The 23,098-nt window shown below is 40.5% G+C and overlaps 1 protein-coding gene across 1 annotated transcript in view; it reads right to left on the bottom strand.

Annotated features, from left to right (window-relative positions):
* Positions 1-23,098, bottom strand: part of COL21A1 (collagen type XXI alpha 1 chain) — a 118,718-nt gene that overhangs the window by 2,988 nt on the left and 92,632 nt on the right. The window contains exons 20-30 of the mRNA XM_079970606.1: positions 18,729-18,773; positions 18,278-18,331; positions 14,259-14,312; positions 12,450-12,503; positions 11,254-11,325; positions 9,964-9,999; positions 8,681-8,725; positions 8,249-8,281; positions 4,025-4,171; positions 3,873-3,927; positions 2,846-3,046 (exon numbers count right to left, since the gene is read on the bottom strand). Of these exons, the coding sequence (XP_079826732.1) occupies positions 2,846-3,046; positions 3,873-3,927; positions 4,025-4,171; positions 8,249-8,281; positions 8,681-8,725; positions 9,964-9,999; positions 11,254-11,325; positions 12,450-12,503; positions 14,259-14,312; positions 18,278-18,331; positions 18,729-18,773 (796 nt within the window). The remainder of the gene's footprint in view (positions 1-2,845; positions 3,047-3,872; positions 3,928-4,024; positions 4,172-8,248; positions 8,282-8,680; positions 8,726-9,963; positions 10,000-11,253; positions 11,326-12,449; positions 12,504-14,258; positions 14,313-18,277; positions 18,332-18,728; positions 18,774-23,098) is intronic.

The raw sequence follows: 23,098 nt of genomic DNA, 5'->3' as shown, positions 1-23,098 counted from the left end.
AATCAGAGATGTGCCAAAATCAGTAATTTCTGCAAAAATGCAGTGATGGGCTTTTCTGAGTGCTGGTAAGTTTCACATTATAAAAATATCCTTTGGCCCTGTAAAAATAAAGTTTTGCCTCCAATTTTAATTCAGGAACAAAGTGTGTCAACCATGCATCAGGAGTATATGGTACTTTTTTTTAAGGATAGAAAGGCAGAATTAGAGAGGCGACAAATGATATAATTGTGCCCTAGGACTCAGGAGACTGAATTGAAAATCCCAACTGGAAACTCAATGGGTGACCCTGGGTTCACACTCAGTCATAACCTGCCTCACAGGATTGTCGTGAGGATCAAATGAAGGAAACAGTTCTGATAGAGCAGAATATAAACACAATAAATAAAATAACTATCATGATGAAAGAGGCTAAGATCATAAGTGGTGTGAAAAATTTCACATGCACTGAAGACAGATGATCATCAGATAAAAATTCTGAAATGTGAAACAGACAAAATTGTATCCACACTGCACATTGTAATTACTGTTTATGTTTTCAGACCACGTACTTCAATTAACGATGTGCTTAAAATTATCTAGTGGTTCATGGATATATTACATTTTAAAAACTGTAAAAGTAGAAAAGAAAGGCAACAATAATAACTGAAAAAGTACTCAGTTCATGTAATGACCACTGGAGAAGAAGGTTCAAGTTTTAAGAACACAATTAGCACATTGGTACATAAAACTTTGAGAAAAATGACAGCTACTGAATAAGAACATTGTTATTGCTGCATAAGAATCTCAGTACTCTTGGGGAATATTTCATATAAAAGGTAAGTAGGCCTCTACTAGAATCTAATATAATATACAGGCTGTAACCCTACACCAGGCAGCCCCAAACTCGGCCCTTCAGATGTTTTGAGACTACAATTCCCATCATCCCTGACCACTGGTCCTGTTAGCTAGGGATGATGGAAGTTATAGTCCCAAAACATCTGGAGGGCCAAGTTTGGGGATGCATGCCCTACACCCACTTGCTTCAAAGTAAGCCCCACTGCACTCTGGGGTTTACTTCTGAGTAGACATATGTAAAAATTTGTTCCTTGATAGGGTTGGGCTGTTTTAATGGTGTTGGGTTTTGATTTTGGTTGTTCATGGTTTGGTTTGGTTCAGACGTTTATAGTACCTCTTTAAACAGATTAAAAATATAGCTTCTAGTGGTTTTGCTTTCATCAAAAATACTTTCCACATAATTGCTCTCTCTTGGCTAATGAAGAAAAGAGCTCTCATGGGATAAGTGGCAGATTTCCCAGGCTTTCCAGCTTAAAACATATGCACCCAATTCCTCAAGTAGGTGGAATAAAGATTAACAGGGCAGGGGGAGAATGAATCTGTCCCCAAATTTCCCTTAGAACCCCCAGTTTGGGGCCTCATCCAGCCTACCAAAGCATTTTTTTTCCTTCCTCCCCTGATCCCACCAAATTTGGTGGCAGTAGCAACAAATAATTACATATAGATATATTTAAAACAGACACAACGCTGGGGTATGTAGAGCCCAGCACCCTGATGGGGATACAAATCATGATGTGACAAATAGAGGGGAATGATACATCCCTCTTTCTCAGCTGATTAGCATGAAGAACTGGCTGCCTAGCTGGGTGTGCATGTGTTCAAGTAGGAGCGTGGGGTGTGGTCACACCTACATTCAGCCACACTCATTGCTGCCATGTGACCCTCAGGAGGAGTTCATGTGGTCCCTGAACCAAAAAAAGTTTAGCCGCCAATGTCCTAGAAAAACTGTACATATGAAACTGTACAGTTCAAATGAATACACACACAACAGCAGACAATGCCTGAAGCAATGTTACAGAAGCACTATTTCTTTATTTGATCAATTCACCTGTCAATAAAATGGGCAAATGCATGTGTTTTAACGAACAAAGCCCAAGCTGTGACAGTTTAAAAGATAGTAACACTTTCATTTCTCTTGATTTAGACCTTCCTCCTAGTATCCTAATGGATATGATAGGATCGAACCATGAAAGGAACAGGATTCGGAAATGTAAACCTTCATGCACTTCAAATTAAAGTGTTAATGTAATCCTCCTACTAATGGTAAGCAGAGCTATGTGCAACCATTTCACCACAATTTTTGGTTCATGGAACGTATTTTGGGGGAGGGGGCAAACAAAATAATCTACATTTCTTTTAGCAGTTGGTTAGGTGGAGGGTAAGATATTCCTTCACTAAAATAGAACCCGTCTTTAGTAAAAGACACTGTCTTAAGAAACAGACAATCAGAATGTTTAAAGCAGCAGCTCTGTAGAAACTTGCTGGTTCATTGTGCCTGATGTGAAGACAGTATGGTGAAGATTATAATTCAAAGGCCCTAAATCCCTCTGCAGGTAGCTTTCCAAATATGCATACTTCTTTGGGTTTCAGCTCCATTGAGACAGCAAGATATACTTCCAAACATAGGATCAAGCCATAGAATAGCAATTGTATTACAGGCTTATTTCATGGTTTGTTCCATTGAAGTGTGGGCAGTAACAAAAAATTCTCCTTCTGAAACCCTAAAGAGCCACTGCCCACCAGTGTAGACCACACTGAGTTAGATGGACTTAGTATAAGGCAGCTTCAATCCCTTTGAGTTTTTTAATAAGAGAAGAAGAGGAGCCAGATTGAGAATGGAGCGATAATGCAACCTGGAGGCTCTGTGGATTGCCTGTGACTAAGCATGTTGCCCCTGCTGACTGACAATGTGCAAGCTCAAGTTTTTCACACCCTCCAGTTCAATTCCTATTCAGTACAGATCTCTAGGCTGGAAAGAGAATTTTGTTTCATGAGGCATACAGACAATTACCTTTTGGTCCACGTGATCCGTGACGCCCAGGAGCTCCTGTCAGGCCCGGAACACCATCATTTCCTGGCAAGCCAGGAAATCCTCGAGGACCTTCTTGGCCAGGTGGGCCTGGTGGACCAGGTGGCCCTGGGGAAGGGCCATGAGACTGGCAGTGATCACAGTGTTGTAGCCTCCCATTCTGAAGTATTGTAGGCAACTGGGCTAAGGGGAATTCAGATAAAAATGCTTAGACCAAAGGGATCTTCACCATCAATACACAAAGCTAACCAAACCCCAAACCAAATCAAATTGTTTGAAATTATTATTGTATCTTGGTCAAATTGAGATCTTGTTATGCCAAGTAATTAAAAAAGCTCCACTTAGTACAGTGGGAGATTTATGCACATGCTCACCCCTTGAGATCAGTCATATTTAAATTTCCTTAGTTTTGACTGTGTCATGCCCCACATGTATTCCCTTTAAATCTCTGCACACTGTAGGGCAGGGGTGGAGAACCTCTAGTTCACAGGCCAGATTTGGCCAACCTGGTCTCCCCACTTGGCCTGCAAGGCTCTTCCAGGCAAGCCACGCTCACCTGCTCTATCCCTGAAGTCATATATGATGACTTCAAGCAGGGCTTGAACAAAAGGAGATTTGCAGGAACTGCCAAACCCTGCTTCCCAAACCCTGTGCAAAACCTTGCCACCCCTACACTTGGCATTTGCCAAAAGCTTGCTCAACTTTGCATGCAGGGCTTCCCAAACACTCACCAGCTGGTTTTCAGGCATTTGAGAAACCTTGTGCACAGGGCTGAGCAAGCCCTTTCAACTATCTCCCCTTACGCCTACAGATCAACTTTGATATGTGCCAAGCACCTGTCAAGATTGGCCCCAAGGGTGGTATGCAGGGAGATAAAGATCTGGCTCACTGGGCCAGAAAGGTTCTCCACCTGATTGTAGGAAATTTAGGCACATGTCCTAAAGCTCACACAGGTGCATCCCAGCAAGGTGACTACAGTGCAGCACCGTGAATCAATAGGGGGACTCACTTCTCAGCACGTCTGCACAAACTTGCCGAATAAATTCTTCAGAAAAGCCTCTTCCCTAAATTGAACAGAGAAGCATTAAAAAGGTGACATGGGCTCGTTTTTGAAAAGAAATTGGTCAGCATGAAAAAAGTCATCTCAGGCAGCATACATACAGGTTTTCCATCTGCCCCCGGAGTTCCTGGAGATCCCCTCTCTCCTTGTCCTCCTCTTGGGCCTGGTGGGCCAATCAAACCAGTAACTCCTGGTTCTCCCTTCTGCCCAGTAAAGCCACTCATGCCAGGATCTCCTTTCTCGCCTTTCTGAAATCAAAGGTAATAACTGCAATAGCAAACACCTAACAACTCAGGGTGAGCATGTTTTCATTTTTTTTAATGCATGCTATAATATGCATGAACATCTAAATCCCAATGAAATCATTTCATATACTTGTCCAGCTTCCCGCAGCCTTGTTCCTTCTACAATTCCCATCATTCCTGTCCAATGGGATATAATGGGGGTGACTGATAGGAGTTGAGAGCCCAACAACAGCTGGAGGGCACCAGGTTGAGGAAGGGTACACTAAGTCAATGTTAAACATTCCTGAATGGTGCAAGAACAAGAAAATGAATTGTTTTCTCTCCAATCCCCTTGGACTCTTTTCATGATGTGCCAATTAAAGTAACCACAGGAGACCACCTAGCCTGTCATGGAAGCTGGAAAAGATTAAAACACAGAGGCACAGGGGACATTACTAAATGAAGTTATGTTAATAAAGGGGGAATAATTAAAGCCACAAAGCCTCATCAAAGTGAGTTACCTGTGTTTAAGCTCATTGTTTTTCCACAGACTCAAAATATGCTTAACTTCTATGCTTGACTGTGACCTACACTGAGCTACAATTTTTAAAAATAAAGCCAAAGCCACTTCAGTCACAATGGATTCGATTCGATAATCATTACAACATTCCCAGCCTCTGTATTTTGTTTTGCTGTGGCTTTTTATAGCTTTTATGTTATTCAAATATATCTTGTTAAAGGTAAAGGTAAAGGTACCCCTGCCCGTACGGGCCAGTCTTGACAGACTTTGGGGTTGTGCGCCCATCTCACTTAAGAGGCCAGGGGCCAGCGCTGTCCGGAGACACTTCCAGGTCACGTGGCCAGCGTGACATCGCTGCTCTGGCAAGCCAGAGCCGCACACGGAAACGCCGTTTACCTTCCCGCTGGTAAGCGGTCCCTATTTATCTACTTGCACCCGGAGGTGCTTTCGAACTGCTAGGTTGGCAGGCGCTGGGACCGAGCAGCGGGAGCGCACCCCGCCGCAGGGATTCGAACCACCGACCTTTCGATCGGCAAGTCCTAGGCGCTGAGGCTTTAACCCACAGCGCCACCTGCGTCCCTTGTTAGCTGGGTATAATAACCCCATTTCAATTTTCTAGCCAAATGGAATAATGCAAAGCCACAGATGTGCCAGGAATAGGTTGGCAGACCTTATACAGACTTTTTGCTTATCTGACACCTGGTGGTTATTTGAAGAGCATCTTAGGAGACATTGTGAACATTAAAAAAGAGAAAAGCTCTGAGGAAGAGGTACTTGTACACAGTGGACTAATTTGCTTACAATGCTAAGTCATGGTTAACGTAAGCCAAGGTTTATTAACCAAAAACAAATAATGGCTTATGAGTGTGGTTTGCATTGGCTACTATACTAAACCACAGCAAAGCTGCTGGGCTAGGTTCAGAGTTCAAATTAATCTTTGGTCTTCAGCTAGTAGGTCGAGACCACTGCAGGGTCATAGTCTAATCTGAAGTGGGTGACAATAGCAGCACTACCACCATACAATTGTATGGTAAAAAGAAGATATGGGTCCCCAGATGCAAATTTGGGTTAAAGGCGGTTCAGTAAACCACAGATAAGAGTAATGTGAGAACCAGGCCAGTGTAGCCCCTTACAGATTAGTTAGTTTAGCCCCCTTGGCACTGACTGTTTATCAAATGGATGTAAGCCATGCAAATGTATGTATACACAAGTGGTGCCTGCATTCAAAAAATGTTTTGGTATGTTCTTCCTTCTACAAGGAGTGCTTCTGTTCAGGGTTCCAGTTGGTCATTCCCTGAAAACAAGCGATTCTACTCTTCCAACCCCTCACATTCTCTGTTTCCCCATATATGCCACTGTTACTGAGCATGCTCGGGTCTTCATTAGACTGTTGTTTCTGTTTCTGGTTTGTTTGTTTTTTTGAAAAAAGCTTCCTTGTACTTTTGCAAGTTTTTCTGAACATGCCGATTCATCCAAAGTCTCCCACTTTGTTTGCAATCCTGTCAGCACTCACCATCTGTGTTCGCTATTAAAATGAGTGCTATTTATTTATGGAGGCAATTTATACCCTGACTGTCAGCGTTTTGGTCCCCTGTGCAGCATCCATAAATAACAAAGGGCAAAACAAATTTAGCACAGTTTAAACCTTTCTGCAGAGACAAAACCACAGTAATAATAACAGATTCTGTTATCTTTCTGGTACTAGCCAACAGTCTTTGTCCTCTTTACTGTTCATTTGCCAGTGTGGAAAAGTCTTAGAACTACTGTAAAGGTAAAGGTAAAGGTACCCCTGCCCGTAAGGGCCAGTCTTGACAGACTCTGGGGTTGTGCGCCCATCTCACTTAAGAGGCCAGGGGCCAGCGCTGTCCGGAGACACTTCCGGGTCACGTGGCCAGCGTGACATCGCTGCTCTGGCGAGCCAGAGCCGCACACGGAAACGCCGTTTACCTTCCCGCTGGTAAGCGGTCCCTATTTATCTACTTGCACCCGGAGGTGCTTTCGAACTGCTAGGTTGGCAGGCGCTGGGACCGAGCAGCGGGAGCGCACCCCGCCGCAGGGATTCGAACCGCCGACCTTTCAATCGGCAAGTCCTAGGCGCTGAGGCTTTAACCCACAGCGCCACCTGCATCCCAGAACTACTGTATTTATATACAAAAAGAAGAGTTTTTACTGTGAGGCTTGTGAATGAAAATTGTAACAGCTTGTAGAACTTGCCAAGAAGCTTACTGAAAGTATATTTTTCAGAAGCGTTTATTTGGCTTTTAATAGCTAGCAACATCCTGTCCGTGACCTTTCTTAGTGACCCTTTACCATTTGGCCGAGACAAAAAGAGATGCATTTTTAAAAAATGCTAAACTTGTTACTGACTTGAAAACAAAACAGAACTGCGCATTAAAAGATTCCTGCATATTTAAAAAGTTGCAACAAAAAATATTGACATAAAATCTGCAAATAAAACCATAACTTAATAATGCACAGGATATATTTATTTAAGAGTATACACAGCATCAGACTAAGTTTAAAGCCTACTATGCCATTCCCTAGATGTCCGGTGCTGTCTCTCAGCCTAGCCTACATTGCAAGGCTGCTGTGAACTTAAAAGAAAGGGGGAGGCAATTGCCATGAATGGCAGCTCCAGTCACAGAAGGTGTCTCCAGCTGATATTGGAAGAATCCCTTTCCAATCCCCAGCATCATAATCCACCCATTCAAGAGGGTCCTCTGACCCTCAGTGGAGCATTTTCAGAGGCCAGGAAAGCTGTTGTGGGGAGCATAGAAAAAGGGAAACCAGCTTCCACCAGCCCCATTACACGCGCTTAACTCCAACCTTACGGACAGTAACGAACATGGACTTAACCCCACAGATTTCAATAGATCTACTCTGACTTAGTTGGATATCATCATTAACGTTAGGTGCTGACTAACGTCCGGCTACAAGGATTGTTAGTAAAGTTGTTGAAATCTAGTATTTTTCACTTACTTTCTGCTATGTCTACAATGTCCCACTATCAGGAATGTGTTTCTCTACTTTTAAATGTGAACTTTCTGCAATCAGTTGGAAGCCACCATGCTTGGCATATAGCTGAACATTTTTTCCCCTTTCCATTCTACCTGATGAATTCTATAAAATGTTAAAGATTCCCTCGCCCTACACATCCTTAAGTTGATAAAAAAAAAATTAAAAATCCCTTTTGTTCTGAACATATTTCTGAGGGCAGATTAAACAAAGGCAAAACACAGAGCACATGTGAATTATGCCATCTGAAACAGCCTTCAGATATATTATATTCACTTACACAGCATACAAATGATAAATTATCAAAAACTATTCAAAATCATCGTAAATAACAATCAAATAATAATACTGAAAAGTAGGGGTTGTGACCTGGAAACATATTTATTATTTATTGAAAGCATGTATCTTGTTTTTTTATTGGCTTAAAAAAAAAAAAGAACTCGAAAGTATTTTTAACAATGAAATTAAAACCAACAGCCAGCACAAAATGTATGCTAAAATGAAGCAGTCAAAGAGACAGGGAGAGCAGATGTCGGGGCATATAAAACAGCAACACAAACACATACCTGTCCTTCAACTCCAGTTAATCCTGTGTCGCCCTTTAGGAATCACAATTTCAGAAGATATTAATAAACGGATGCTGAGTTATTGCTATGCTGTTTCAAATCTACAAACATAAGGCTAAACTATATAAAAAATAAATATTGTATTAAAATGTCATATGCTAGTGAAATACCCTCCAAAACACAGCTTCATGCTAGCCAAGCATCTAGTGATATGTAATATTTATTGATGCTGTTATCTAAGGGCTCAAAACATTTTCCCCAAACTTACTCTGTAATTTTAAAGGAAGAGGAAAGAAGGGCACCCTATTTCAGAGATATGTGCCCTGTTTGGCTCCAGATCTATTAGTATTACTCTGCTCAGAAGGTGCTTTTGCTAAAGGAAGGTAATGAGGCAATTTTTGTCAATTCTTTTCAAAAGGAAAAAAGTTTTACCTTCTGGCCTGCAGTACCTGATCTGCCACTTTCTCCCTTCTGACCCTTTAAAAAAGAGGCATTACAAAATAATTATTTTAATTATATGAAAAAGTGTGTTGTTTGCATTTATTAACATGCCCCTTCCCCCAATACTTCAAAACAGCTGGCAATTGACAAGCCAAAATCATTCAATACATCCACTATCTGTAGAAAACAACAACCAACACATCAGAAATGTAAAGGTGTTATCATCTCCAAGGAGATGTATCACCACCACAAAAAAGTCTCTTTCTTTTTTCCACAAACCTCACTGCCAAAGGTGGAAAGACTGGTAAAATACTCTCTGATGCCATCAAGCAGATAGGCAGAGTAATCTTGGGGCAAGCATCCTTTAGATGTCCTGGAACTAGGCTTTAGTGCTTTAGAGATGAAAACCAGTTGTTTGAATTGCAAACTGAAGATGTGTGTGGCTTTTTTTTTCAGGGGGAACTCACAGGAACTCAGTTCCTGTACCTCTCAGGTGGGCTCCATTGCTATTATAAGAGAACAAGGGAGGTGTTCATGGTGAGTTCTGGCACCTCTTTTCCTAGAAAAATAGCTCTGTATATGACATATTTTGGTCTTGAAAGGCAGCACCACATACAAAACATTACATTGATCAAGAATTGGCATGTCCTTCAGTCAATCTTCTGTTATTTGACAACGGTCAAATATTCCATGAAGGTGAAGATAAATTGCCTGTTTTACCCAAATGCCTTTAGGAACTAAATTTTGTTTTGAGTAGTAGTGGTTGATTTCTCCTTTAGAAATCAACCCAAACCTAGCTGGGTTATTAAAGAATTATGTCTCCGTCCATTTTTTAAGTTAAAAAATATTACTGTAATAAGATTGTAACTTTTCATTTTCAGATTGATATGGTTAATCCTTTAGATCAGGCTTTGGACTACTTATATCGAGGTTTATTCAAGCACCATGACTGCACCATGATGCTGAGGAAAATTCAGCATGCTTGATGTGATCTGTGGCAGGAGTACCGAACATGCTGCCCTCCAGATGTTGCTGAAGCACAACTCCCATCATCCCTCACTATTGGTCATTATAGCTGAGGAGCTGATGGGAGTTTGAATCCAAGAACATATGGAGTACACCACCTTGGCTACTGCTTGGTCTGTGGGACATACCATGCTCTGACATTTTTTTAAGAGTAATTATTTTCATTTAAAAATACTCATGCCATATAGAGTGAACTATCTACAGCGAGCAGGCATTCCAAGTTATTTTAACTGTTGAAAAGTTTATACCTGGATGCCTCTTTCCCCAATGTTTCCTTTATCTCCCTGAAAATAAGAGAAAAAACAACTTCTATTGAAATGTAAGTTACAATGATTATGCACACAGGTGAAATAAAAGCAACACACAAGTATAATATATAAGTAATAATATATGTAACTACACTAGAGTCACAAAACACCAAACTGTCAGCCACAGAGGCTTTTTCCAACTACACAAGATCCCTGTGATAGAAAATGAGAACAGAAATTTTAACGTAAGTGTGTTTATGTTTGTGGCAAGGCACTGTGCAATCTCATGCACATAATGGCCACTAGAAGTCTCACTAATCCAACTGTCCAAGAATGGACAACTTTCATCTAGAATCTCAGTCAGTAATTTCCCCTCTATCTGTTTCTTTGTAATAAAATAATAATCAATTGTGCTTCTCTTTGATCCTTGTCCTCTTAATGCACCGATTTCTATGGGTCAATATTTTTTTTTAAAAGTATGAATAAGAGTAAAACACAAAATGTCAGTAATATTGTAGATAGTAAAACACATGTATCATTTATAAAATTGGGGGGAAAGCATAATGCTGTCATCGTCCTCCCTCCCCAAAAAGTTATGTTTTCTAAATATGTCATTTAATTTTACTAGCTGTTATATAATAAAGAAAAACTTTTAATTTAATTGTCTGTGGTCCCTATTTCATTTCTTTAGCACAGATAAACTTAAATTAATTTGAATGAAAATCATTATTGTTTAGACATGTCTACTCAGATGCTTAGAATGTTGAGGTAATTTTAATCTGTTTTAGTATTTTGTATCTTTTGAACTATGGTTGTAAATTTCCCTTGATTTTACTGCTTTACCTTTTGTAAACAGCTTTGAGGGTCCCCCCCTCCCACAGTCAAGCAGTGTATAAAATTTATGAAATAAATCTATAATAAAATAAACTGTGAAAATTAACCCATTGGCATGTATCTCACAGTCTTTGATTATAAACCATATATAATCCAGTCCTTGATTCTTCTTGTATCTTCTTTTGAAAGAACTGACAGGAACTAAGGAAGTGTATTGCCAGAGAGTAAGAGGTATAGTTAGGATTGTGTCTATTTTTCATTAATACAAGTTAGCAGAACAAGCATGGAAACTGGCAACAGACTCAGAAATTGTGATCCTGAATGGGGGTGATTGTTATCTAGTTCTCATAGTTAACGGTAATTACCATGCATTACTCTTATCAGGGTGCTTGTAAAACATAAACCACTTAGCAGTTATTCCATATATCACAGTGTTCTAAACAGCAGCAGACATACCTTTAAACCCCGTGTGCCAGGTATCCCGGGATAGCCTGGTTCACCTGAAGTACCTGGTCTCCCTTGTTCTCCCTGAATAATACAACAGCTCTATAAATCTGAGATTATATAATGAATGATTAAAGTATGCATTGCTTTAACCACCCTATATGTACCAAAGAAAAATCACCAATATTTTGCTTTGCTGTTAAACTTTTCTTAAGCCACTGAAAATACTAATCTAAATTAAGAAAAACATTGAACTATTTTACAAAGACATTGAACTATTTTTCATAATCCAGTTATGAGCAGCTCTGCCCATTGGTGAGCGAAGGAAGGATTCTGTACCTCCTTCATCTTCTTATTCTCCCCTACATATATAACTCCAGCCTCCACATTTGGGATGTCTCAGCAAAGAGTGGTTTGGAAATACACATTTGTAAAGATAACCTGTTTTGCAATCTTTCTTTTTTTAAAAAAACAACAACACAGACAACCATGTTGATTGACTGAATAGGTGTTTATACATGTCAGAACAAAGGACTGTTAAGACATAGACCCAGTTCACACATAATGCTAACCCAAACCATGTATTGGCACAAGCAAGCAAATATGTGGGTTGCTGGAGAAAAGATCACAGCCACTTTGTTACTCCTCTGTTCCTGCTGCTACCATGCCGTTTGTGAGCTAAGCTATGGTTTGGCTAAATATTATGTCTGAACCAAGGCTCATGGATTGTCTCATTCCATGAGGTCAGGTTGAGATGTAATGCAGCTAAACCAAACAATGGCTGATCTCAACAGCAGCAGGTCTGGAGGAAGAGCAAAACAGAGGTGATCTTTTCTCCAACATCCCACACATTTGTTTGTTTGGCTTACAGTTAAATGTGAAATGGACCAACGCAGGAAACCATGGTTTCTGGCTTTGAGCACAAGCTACACCATACCGTGGGTTCCTGTGCTCTCCCCTCCTCCTCTTTCATGCCTGGAAGGATAAGCCACTGGATCACAAACATAGTGTAATCCATGGATCAAGTTCCCAACTACTACATGAAAGTTAGTTCATCAACTAATCTGGGCAGGCTTATATTGTGATTTGGACCAAGAATGTTAATTTTTCCATTAGTCACTAGTTGAGTTTTTGTACGGAACAACATTATATTGATGCTCTCAACACAAAGATGATATCATTACAAATTGAAACTTAGCCACATTTACCTTAATACCTGGCACTCCTGATTTCCCTTGCGGCCCTTGTTCACCTTTGCCACCCTGTGAATATAATGATTTTGACAGGTTGATGAAGCAATCATTGAAGTCACTTGGGAAGAGAACCACCTACATAAACAGTTAACTTACAAGAAAAAAAATACCTGTCAAACTGTGGCTGAAACTAGGCAGAAATTTGAAGGTTTTGAATTCTGAACTGTAAGTAGTTCTACTTCCCCCACATATAATAAGGCTGAACAGTGACACAATTCATTTTAACATGGTTGTGGAGCTAGGTCCTTTTGGAAATCTCCAACAGCAAAAAATGTAGCAAAATGGTGAGAACTGAGTGGTTTGAATATGTGTGACTGAGTACATTTGTGTGTGAGAGAATGAAGAATGAATAGCCAAAGTTCACACATTAATTAATAAAAGGGGGCTCACATACTGTGAGAGTCAGCAAGCCCCATGCCATGACCCAAAGTCATGTGGTTTCCTAGTCCCACCCACTATCCAGTTCTGTGGGAGTTTGAGGCTCGCAAGGGATTTAGGCAATGTCATGTTAAACTAGCCAACTAAATAGTAAATAGAACTGTTTTATTTTAATTCTGGGGATTTCTCTTATGTGTTGGTAATTCATTATTTGTAGTCTTTTGTTTTAAAAAGTTATTAACTCTTCTTTTCAGAAAGAATAGGAAGGAGGGGGAAATAGAGGACAGAGAATATCATGATCTTGAAAAGCTCGAAGAGCTACCTGGTGACTGAAATATTCTCTTCCTCAGCAGGGAGCCAGACAAAATTGAAGCCTTATATAGGTCGACAAGGCCTGGAATGTGGTAGAGGCTGTCTGTCTACCTGGAGGAACTGCCTATAGGTTAATGGGCCCTTGCCTCATTTTTCAGTCCTTGACACTATGAGGCTAGGGAGACAAAAGTACTACAGAGAATTTATCATCTGAGCAGAGGATGATGGCAGGGTTTTGTCTTCTGATCAGAAGGACCTCTAAAATGTACTTGGTGGTTCTTCCCCTGAGAAAACAGCCTGAATTTTGTTCTCATCAGAATCTTCCGCCATGTCATCATTCCTGGGTCATCATGGCCAGTAGTGGCTAGCAAGGTGGGGCTGCTCACCTGGCTTCCCAACACCGAGTGTCACTGCCAGTTAGGGAGACAAGGAACTGAGGTGATGGGGAGCTCAGAAGAATGTAAGCAAAGTGTTTAAGCCAATCTGTTGCCTCCCTGCCACCTCTTCTCGAGTGCTCTCAGTAACCGGCAGCAAAGCTCAGCACTGGGAAGCCAGGTGAGCAATGGTACGCCAACCATCCCACCAACTGCTACTGGTCATGGAAATGAACATAGATGCTGATTTGGGAAAACCACAGACGGCCCAGGAGCTGGTACCCTGATCAGACAAGCTTCCCTGTGCAGATTGTGTCAGCTGGGCTGTACATGATTAATATGTGGACATCAGGAGGCAGCACCAAGGAGTCATGTGACCTCAAGGGTGTGGCTAGAAGTGAGGCCTCGCAACCCCTCTTTTTGCATGGAGCCTTTCATGCAATTAATGTGGGAAGGATTTTTCTATTGTTTCCACCGTAAGCTACAACAAAGTGTCCAAAGAAGCATTCGTTTCTCACATTAATTTACTGATGTCGCCACGTTTTCCAGAACTTTGTTTCCAAAGACTAAGCTCAATATGCTTACACAGCATATAGAGCTCCTTATATGTTTTAATTCCCTCTCACTTTCTTAAAATTGATGTCTGCAAGAGCTAAAATCCCAAGGCATTAAACATTCAGTCTAGAGGCATACAGCATACCTTCGGCCCAGGCCCTCCAGGTAAACCCAATGATCCTTCAGGTCCAGGAAGACCCTAAGAAACAGAAATAAAAGTCTCCAGTAAATATCAGAGGGAGAGCCTGCCCAGTCAAATCTTAATAGATATGCAAGCTGTGTCTTGATCTTAAAATTTAGGGACAGAATTAAGCATATACTTCATAGAATCATAGAATTGTAGAGGCAGAATAGAGAGGTGCTTCCCTTGACTGGAACACTTGGCTTCTGTTGATGCAGCCTAGAACAGTGTTAGCTTTTTTAGCTGCTGCATCACACTGTTGACTCGTGTTAAGCTTGTGGTCCACTAAGACCCCTAGGTCTTTTCCACATGTACTACTAGTAAGCCAGGTGTCCCTCATCTTATATTTGTGCAGCTGGTTCTTTCTGCCTAAATGCAGGATCTAACATTTGTCTCTATTGTATTTCATTCTGTTAGTTTGGCCCCAGTTCTGCAATCTGTTAAGGTCATTTTGAATCTCGATTCTATCTTCTACCCCTCCCAGTTTGGTGTCATTTGCAAATCTGATGCACATCATCTCAATTCCTTCATTCAAGCTGTTTATAAAGACAATGAACAACAATGGGCCCAGGGCAGAACCCTGCAGCACCCTACTTGTCCCCTTTTTCCAAGATGATGAGGAACCATTAGTAAGCACACTCTGGGTTCGGTCAGTCAACCATCTACAAATCCACCTAACGGTTACCTCATACAGCTCACATTTTAACCACTTACTCGCAAGCATATCATGGGGGATTTTGTCAAAAGCCTCACAGAAATCAATATACACTACATCCACAGCATTCCCCTGATCCAGCAAGTTTGTAACTCTATGGGGGGGGGGATGAGTTTCGTCTCACATGACTTGTTTTTGAGTAACACATGTCCCCCCCAGATTGTTCAATTTGTTCCAGAACCTTTCCTAGTATTAATGTCAAGCTGACTGGTCTGAAGTTACCTGGGTCTTCTCCCCTCCCCCCCCTTTTTTTAAAAAAGATGGAGACAATATGTGCACACCTCCAGTCTGCAGGGACCTCTCAAAGATTATAGAAAGAGGCTCTGAGATTACATCTTCAAGCTCCTTTAGTATCTTTGCAGCTCATCAGTCCCTGGAGATATGAGTTTTGTTTAAAGTAGCTAGGTGTTCCTTTACCACCACCTCTTGCTATCTTGGGCTGCAGTTCCCTCCTTGCATCATTTATTCTGTTATCCCCAGGCTGGGCACTGCTTTCCTTTTGGGTCAAGACAGTGGCTAAGTAGGTGTTGAGCACTTCTGCCTTCTATCACACAACTGAAGTACAAGGAATTGAAATAAGGATCTCCCTGTGAGTTTTGCAAGGTCATAAGAGGTAGCTCTCTATACTTTTTAAAGAGAAAATTCTACTTTACTAAAAAACCTTTTACTTGCAGAGTATGTGGAAACCTTACATATGAAATCTTAAGTGATGAAACAACAATTTAATAAATAAGATAAAATGTATTAAATTGTTGTTTCATCACTTAATAGATTTCATATGTAAGGCTTCCACTTGAGTAAAAACAAAATAATTTAGCCATCACTGCTTCCTTTTCCAATATTGTGGCAGATAAATCAATAAACTATTGAAACTGGCAACCATAATGAGGATAATTGTTACTTAATAATAATTTATTACTGAATTTCCCTAATGTATTACATATAAACTGTCAACAGGATTTCCATCTGTTCTTTTCTGGAACAAACTGTGTGACTAATAGAAGGAAAAACCAACTCTATATTTTGGTCAATTTTCCTTTGTGGCACTCACAATATTCAAATATTCCATGCATTGAGAGTACATCTATGTTTAAAAGGGAAATAGAGACAGAATAAAATGGGAATAAACTGGTAATTAAATGAAATGGTTCGGTAATTAAATTGGTAATAAAAATAGTAATGAATCCTCCAGGAAATGAATCCCACAAAATTATAGGAACCAGAATAGCTGTCAGTTAAGACATTAGGAAAATAGAAATTATATTGGAACAAAACAGCACAGGGCAGATCTAAACCTGGAACACAGGCAATGCAAAGCTTTCAGACAGCAATTACTAACAATAAAAAAAATATAAAACTTGTGGGATATTTAAGGTCCATGTTGCATGCTACCCCAATCTCCAAGCAGTGTGAGATTCCAGGGATTGTTTCCAGCAGCTTACCCAGGGTTTGTGTTTCCTTTGGGAATAAGGCATGGCAGAGTGTCTCTATGATATTTGGCTTATTTATGCATTAATACAACCTGAGCCTGCGATGGAGGGGTTCACAGCATCTCCCATTGCCACAGCCTTGGATTCAAACAGACATCAAACATTGCTCTCTGACTCTTAATCCAGTTTACTGCCTTTCCACTGGCTCACATCACTGCTACTTTAAATTTTGCAACTGACTTCATCTGTTGAGGAAAGGGCCCCCACCCATCTCCCTTCTTGCACCAAGCCCCTTAATCCCCCATCACCTCACCAGGAAGCTAGCTTGGCTATTTCCCAGAATTAGAAGTCTTGATTAGCTTTTAACCTTTGTTGAATCCAGAGATTGGGGGCCTACATACATGACTACAGCGTTATTTACTACTGAAAACTGTTCCTATTTTTCTCCAGGAAAATAAAGGTTGACAGGCAAGTTGCTGCAACATGCATGGACAATGTTATATGGAAAGAGTTGCAGGATGAATGGATGGATGGATGGATGGATGGATGGATGGATGGATAAATTTGCAAGCCTTAGGTTGTTTCTCATAGCTTTCCACACTTGTGAGCAGAATTTAATTCCAATCCATGTGTGAACTAATTTTGTCATTCCGGTGCAAAGTTCCTGTTTGTGCTCCAGAGCACACACAAGAGCCTACACTCCATTTGGCTTCCTTATTGGCTTGGTGCAGAGTTAATGCTAGCAACCTAAATACATGAGGAGATTAGGAGCATGCCACAAGCTCACAAGCTTGCTCTCCTGCCCCTCTTTTTTCATGAATTTTCTCCTCCTTACATCTACACCAGTGACAACCCACAATTACCTTTTAAAACTAAAGGATATAAAGTAGACGGCATCCCCGGTGAGAGCTAGGAGCAGTGCAAATATAATGCATAACAATATAACTCTAAGCAAAGAAGACTTGGAGTGATTTTCAAGCGGAAGAGAGAGCATATAAACACACACACAGCACGCTTCCCAGCTCCATCTGCTGACCAAGGCTGGGAGGTGGCCAGCAAGATGTCTGCGCCAGGCCACTGTCTCCAATACTCGCAACAGCAATCTCTTAGTGCCATATTATATATATCAAGGTTTCAGCTGATTAAGTCTCTCGTATGAGTAATTCAAACAGAAGTCATATTCACAAGTTGTAAAGCTGACTAAAGCTCCAGCTCCTCCAAAACCATCTCCACCAACAAAATGAAAGATGCACCACTTGCCATCAGTTCTGAACTACACTGATGAGGCCTAGCATCTGCTGAAAATTAATACCATCCACTCTGGAAAAGAGATCATTTGTGGGAGTTATTACCAGATCAGAACAGAGGCGCCTCGTAGTTATAAAAGAGCTTAATAAACTGGAAACAATCGCTTTCAAGTTCCCAAATAAATGGGTGACATTTGTCCTCTTAAAAGCTCACACGCAAGCCTTTCAAAGGATCTTTGGGAAAGCAGACAGCTTACCCTTTTTAGGGAAAGTTTACACACAATACTCACCGTAAATGTAATACAATTCAGAATGGTGTGCTTACAGTATTGAGCTAAAGTTTCTAATTCTTGAGGCTTGATTTAGTGCAGTTATATTCAATGGACTGTAACACTTGACTTTTTTTTTTAACAAACTGAATATTGTTTGTATTTTCTGCAGTAATAATATGATCAATGAAGTCGATTTGATTATCAAGTCCATACTGTACATTTGTCCCTTTGCTTAATTCAGTCTTATGAACTTATTGATTCCATAATTCTATTTTTTAATTAAAAAAAAAACTGTTAAAATACAATACCACAGACATACAGGTGTCCCTGGTGATCCTTTAGTTCCTTCATGTCCTGGTGGTCCAATTTCACCCTAAAATGCAAGAACAAATTTCAAATAAATTCAGTATTTGTAATATGAATTCCAAAGAATACCCCATTTTACATCTACACCAGTGACAACCCACGATTACCTTTTAAAACTAAAGGATATAAACTAGACTGCATCCCTGGTAAGAGCTAGAATTCAGCATAGTGCTAAGGAGATTGTTATATCAGCACAATCTCTCCTCCCCCCAACACCTTGCCTGCTGTTTCAGGGATCTCGCCCTCCCCATCCATTGACAGATGTCTTCCATCAGTGAAAGGGACATCAGGGACCCCACCCAAAGAGTTTATGCAGTCACAGAATATATGTGTTTGTGTGCGTGTGTGTGTGTGTGTGTGTGTGTAAAAACTGCTGTATTATAATTTTATATCTTTATGAATACCTTTTCTCCCTTTATTCCTTGAACTCCAGGGATCCCAGGCATTCCCTTGAAAAGAAGTTGAAACATTTTGAAAGTTAATGAAGCAACATTATTTAAGGTTGTCTCTTCGGGCTGCTTACACATTTACTGTGCAGGGTTCCCATAGATACGGGTATGGAAACAGGCAAGCACGCACCTTCCATCATGCATATGAGGCAACATGAGGTGCAAGATACATTTGTGTGTGTGTGCACCCCAAAATTTGCTTAGTCCATCACAATTTTCAAGCAGAAAAATCACACTTGATCATAAACTTGTGCATCCTGACAACTTTGCACATTGCTCCTTATGATGAGAAGGCAGGGTACACACTCACTCAGTGAATTGACAAGATTCTTGGACTGTGTACATATGAAGCAGCCCAGAATGATTGACAATGCATACAGAATATAGCATTTGAAATCTCTAATTTCCGCATCACCAACTACAGGTGTATTAATATTCTTGCCTAGACTTTACTTTGCTGAACAGTTTGTATCTTCTGCTTCTAACCTATCAAGTTATACTACCCACTTTAAAATTGGTTCAGTCCTTTGGCATTAAATATCACTTCTATCAAATGCTATATTGGATTTTATTTTATGAATGTTTTACCTCTGTGTATATGGCATTTTGTTTGTTTTCTTGGTTTCAGAAAGCCCGCTACCAGTAAGCTTCTTGTTTTTTTGTATGAAACTTCCTTTTCATATTTTTGAAATACTGGCCTGGAGGAGAATATATTTTTTTAAAAAAATAAATCTAAAAAACAGCTGGTTTATCTGAAGCTCCGGTTGTGGCTAGGTTAGTCATCTTTTACTTTTCTATTTGGAAAATTTCTGAGAAACAAGACAGTTATTCCTGTCTTGCTCCTGTGAGGATTTTCATTTTCATTCCCATTTCCCACCCCCACTGTAGCTGGGGGATGCGTTGTGACCCTTCCCTCCTACACCAAAGAACACTGGCAGGGGAATACTGAGAAAAGTACTCAGTGTCTCTACTACCTGATTATAATGCTTCTTTTTGGTTTGGCAATATTGCCCTGAACTATCTCCCCACACTGTATTTCTAGTGACTCATTCAAATGACCACCAAGACACATGGCAGCTACCATAATTTGGATCAGGCCACAAGTGAGCCGGTCACATGGCTTGTTTTATATCTCCTTGCAGACACAGATAAGTATGTGACCTGGTGTGTAACACTCTTTGCAACTGCCGCTAGGAAAATTAGAGCAAATTATATAGCCAAGGTAGCCACCAACTGTAAAGGAGATGAATTTATTTGACCCTATCTACATCAAGCTATATTCTAGCTTTATCACCAAACTCCGAATATAATTGTACATTGTATTAATTAACATTATTTTTTAATATATTAGCAGCCATGTGATAATTTTAGCCTATAAATTTTATTGTTTATTGTCTTAACCTAAATATTAAGGTACTTTTATAGCTCTGTTTAGAGTAGGTAACGTCTTGATAATATAAATGTTTTAAGTTTTCTGTATCAATCCAGTAGATTTTCTTTTAATTGTTGAATGATTCCGTGTACATTGTGGCAGCCTTTGGCTATGTGCAATAAAACTGACTGACTGACAAGCGGAAGCTGCCATCATTACCACAAAGCCCTGTTGAAATGACAACACGCAAAACTGATCCTGCTTGTTGTGAACGTGTCACGTGACCTGCTTGCCAAGAATTGTCCTGTACTGGAAGGGCACATGTTGATCTTGTGACCTGGACATAGCCTATCCCATTAGGTGGTAATTATAAAAACACTGAGGGAAATGGCTTTTCAAATGTCTGTAATTTTAAGCACACTGAAGAGGGAGCAAGCCTCACCGACCTCAGCAGCAACAAGCACTGTATTCAGAAGTTAGTAGCAAGACCTAACAGGATTGGAATGACGCTACTAGTGAGAGTTTTGACATTTGGCTATGGAACAACATGAGCAAAGACCTACACCGTCAACAGCACAACTTTTTTTTTTGGGGGGGGGATTCAAATATCTGTATTGTTATATATTGGCAACATGGATAGATTGCTACAAGCATTGAGAATCGTTTCTAGAGCAAATTTGCAAAGCATTTCCCAGTTTCTATTGTGTTGACCCTCACAACCCTGTGAGGTAGGTCACTACTGTGTCTATTGTATGGATGGAAACTAAACCAGAGTGATTAACATACACATACCCTAGTGCTGAGTTGTGGACTTTTCAGCATGTCAAGCACAGTAATGTATACGAAGGTTCAATCTGGAATGGCAAACTGGTTCTTTGAACAGGCTATCCTTTCTGGACTGGACCCAAATGCAAAAGGCAGAGTTTGACCTAACCAGCCCATCAGCAGAAGCCCTGTGCATGGACATCTGGGTCCCCCCCCCAAAAAATTGGCTTTTTTGAGAGCACCCCCCAGAACATAGTGGGGGGGGGGAGAGCTATCATTCCGTCTGGCAAGCTAGAATGTTTGCACAGGTGTAATGAATGGAACAGTGCAACACTGAATTCCACCCGAAATGTTGCAGGCTAAATATAAACAAACAAACAAACAAACCAATTACTGCAGAGAGATGCTGCAAAGCATTATATGAAACTTTGAGTTCAAAATATAAATTGAAGCTGGGAACTCCAGCAATTCAAGAAATCTCGGCGTGGTGCAGAATTTCTTGATGTTGACTCTTCCAAATACAATAGCAACTGGGCTTCATGCCCATGAATTGAGCTAAGTAAGGTGAAAACACATTTTGTCTAGCTGCCTTTGCCAGGGAAAGAAAAGAAAACTAAAATGCGCTTCAGAGCAAAGTAAAAAGTAAAAAGTAAACAAAAATCAACAAAAGCCATGTGGCACATTAAAGGCTAACAAACTGTATTATGCAACAAGCTTTCATGGACTAGAGTCCACTTCATCAGTTGTAGGAACGTGGTGGTAAGATGGGGGGGGGTGTATGGTAAGCAAACACAGAATCAATGCTACAGCAATTATTCTTACAGAGAGCATGACTGATACAGGACAAACAAACATGACCAACAACGGTACATCAACAGGCCCATCTGCATGTTGTACTGAAGGGCCCAGGACTCTCCATTTCTCCCCCATTGTACATTTTTAATTTATATTTTTCTTCAACAAAATATATCCTGCCTTTCAGCCCTCCATGGGGCCCCAAAGCACCTCATAACCAAGTTAAAAAATGTAACACAATGTGAAAATAATAAACAGTAACAGACCTTTAAACCAAAAACAACTAAAAATAACTAACAGTAGCCCTGGATGAAAATCTTAAACCAACCCAAGGCTTGGCAAAAATGAAAAACAAGTTCTTAACATAATCGCAAATAGCCAATCAGGACCTGCTGAGGTAAGGACAACAGTGGACAGTGGGGTGGAACTGTGCTGCCCATCTGCCTGTCCTCTGGCTAATTCATTGCAGCATACCAGGCAGAGGGCAGAGGGAAGAGGCAATGGCAAGGCTGGCACAGTGCAAAACTGCCAATCAAGCCAACTCAGTGCTCCTGCCAGATGCAGCAGTGACTGTGCCAGAGGGAGGTCAGGAGAGCAGCACAGCTCCACCATGCCATCTGCTCCTGGGCAAGAAGATCCACAATCTGGGTTCCACAACCAAAAATTCCCTGTTCTGCATTTTAAGAGACCAGGTTTCTGGTGGCAAAGGAGCAGGCAGGGTCTTGGCAGGCTCATGAGGAAAAAGGAGTTCCTTCAAAAAAAGCTTGGACTCAAACCAGAGCATTAGATTTAAAAGCCAGTGCCATGAACTGAATTCACAAATTATCTGGTAGCCAGTGAAGACTGAACAAACCCAAGTGAGATGTTCTAAAAAATGAGGTCCAGGCAACACTTTGTAAATTAATCCATAAGTATTCTCTGGCTGATTCACCACTACATGGACAAAAAGAGCAACAACAGAGATTTTTCATTTTCTTAATTCAAGGTTTTTCATAATTCCAACATTCTCCCAAAATTGATCCTGCCCCAATATCCTGTAATCCATGAACACCACAACATGGTATTAAACATGACTTACATTATTTTGATTTTAGGTGGGGTCATAGCCAATAGGCTTAAACCCAAGTGTTTTTCATTCATTCATTAGCTTTAGTTTTCTGAGGAATTATTGTAATTCTGATAGCTGGTTTTGGATAAATGCGGGGTCACCAGCAGCAACAGCAAAATAGTGAAATTCACCTTCAAAAAGTGAGGTAACACACACACACACACACACACACACACACACACCAAAACAAGTTGTCCTTTTTGAATCTTCTATGTAGCCCACTTCAAGGAAGTATCCAAGTGGAGAAGTAAAGACATGAAGAGAATCACCAGGGACAATAACTCT

The sequence above is a fragment of the Podarcis cretensis genome, assembly GCF_951804945.1.
Source record: "Podarcis cretensis genome assembly, chromosome: 3".
NCBI lineage: Eukaryota > Metazoa > Chordata > Lepidosauria > Squamata > Lacertidae > Podarcis > Podarcis cretensis.
This window is presented reverse-complemented; position numbering and strand designations above follow the sequence as displayed.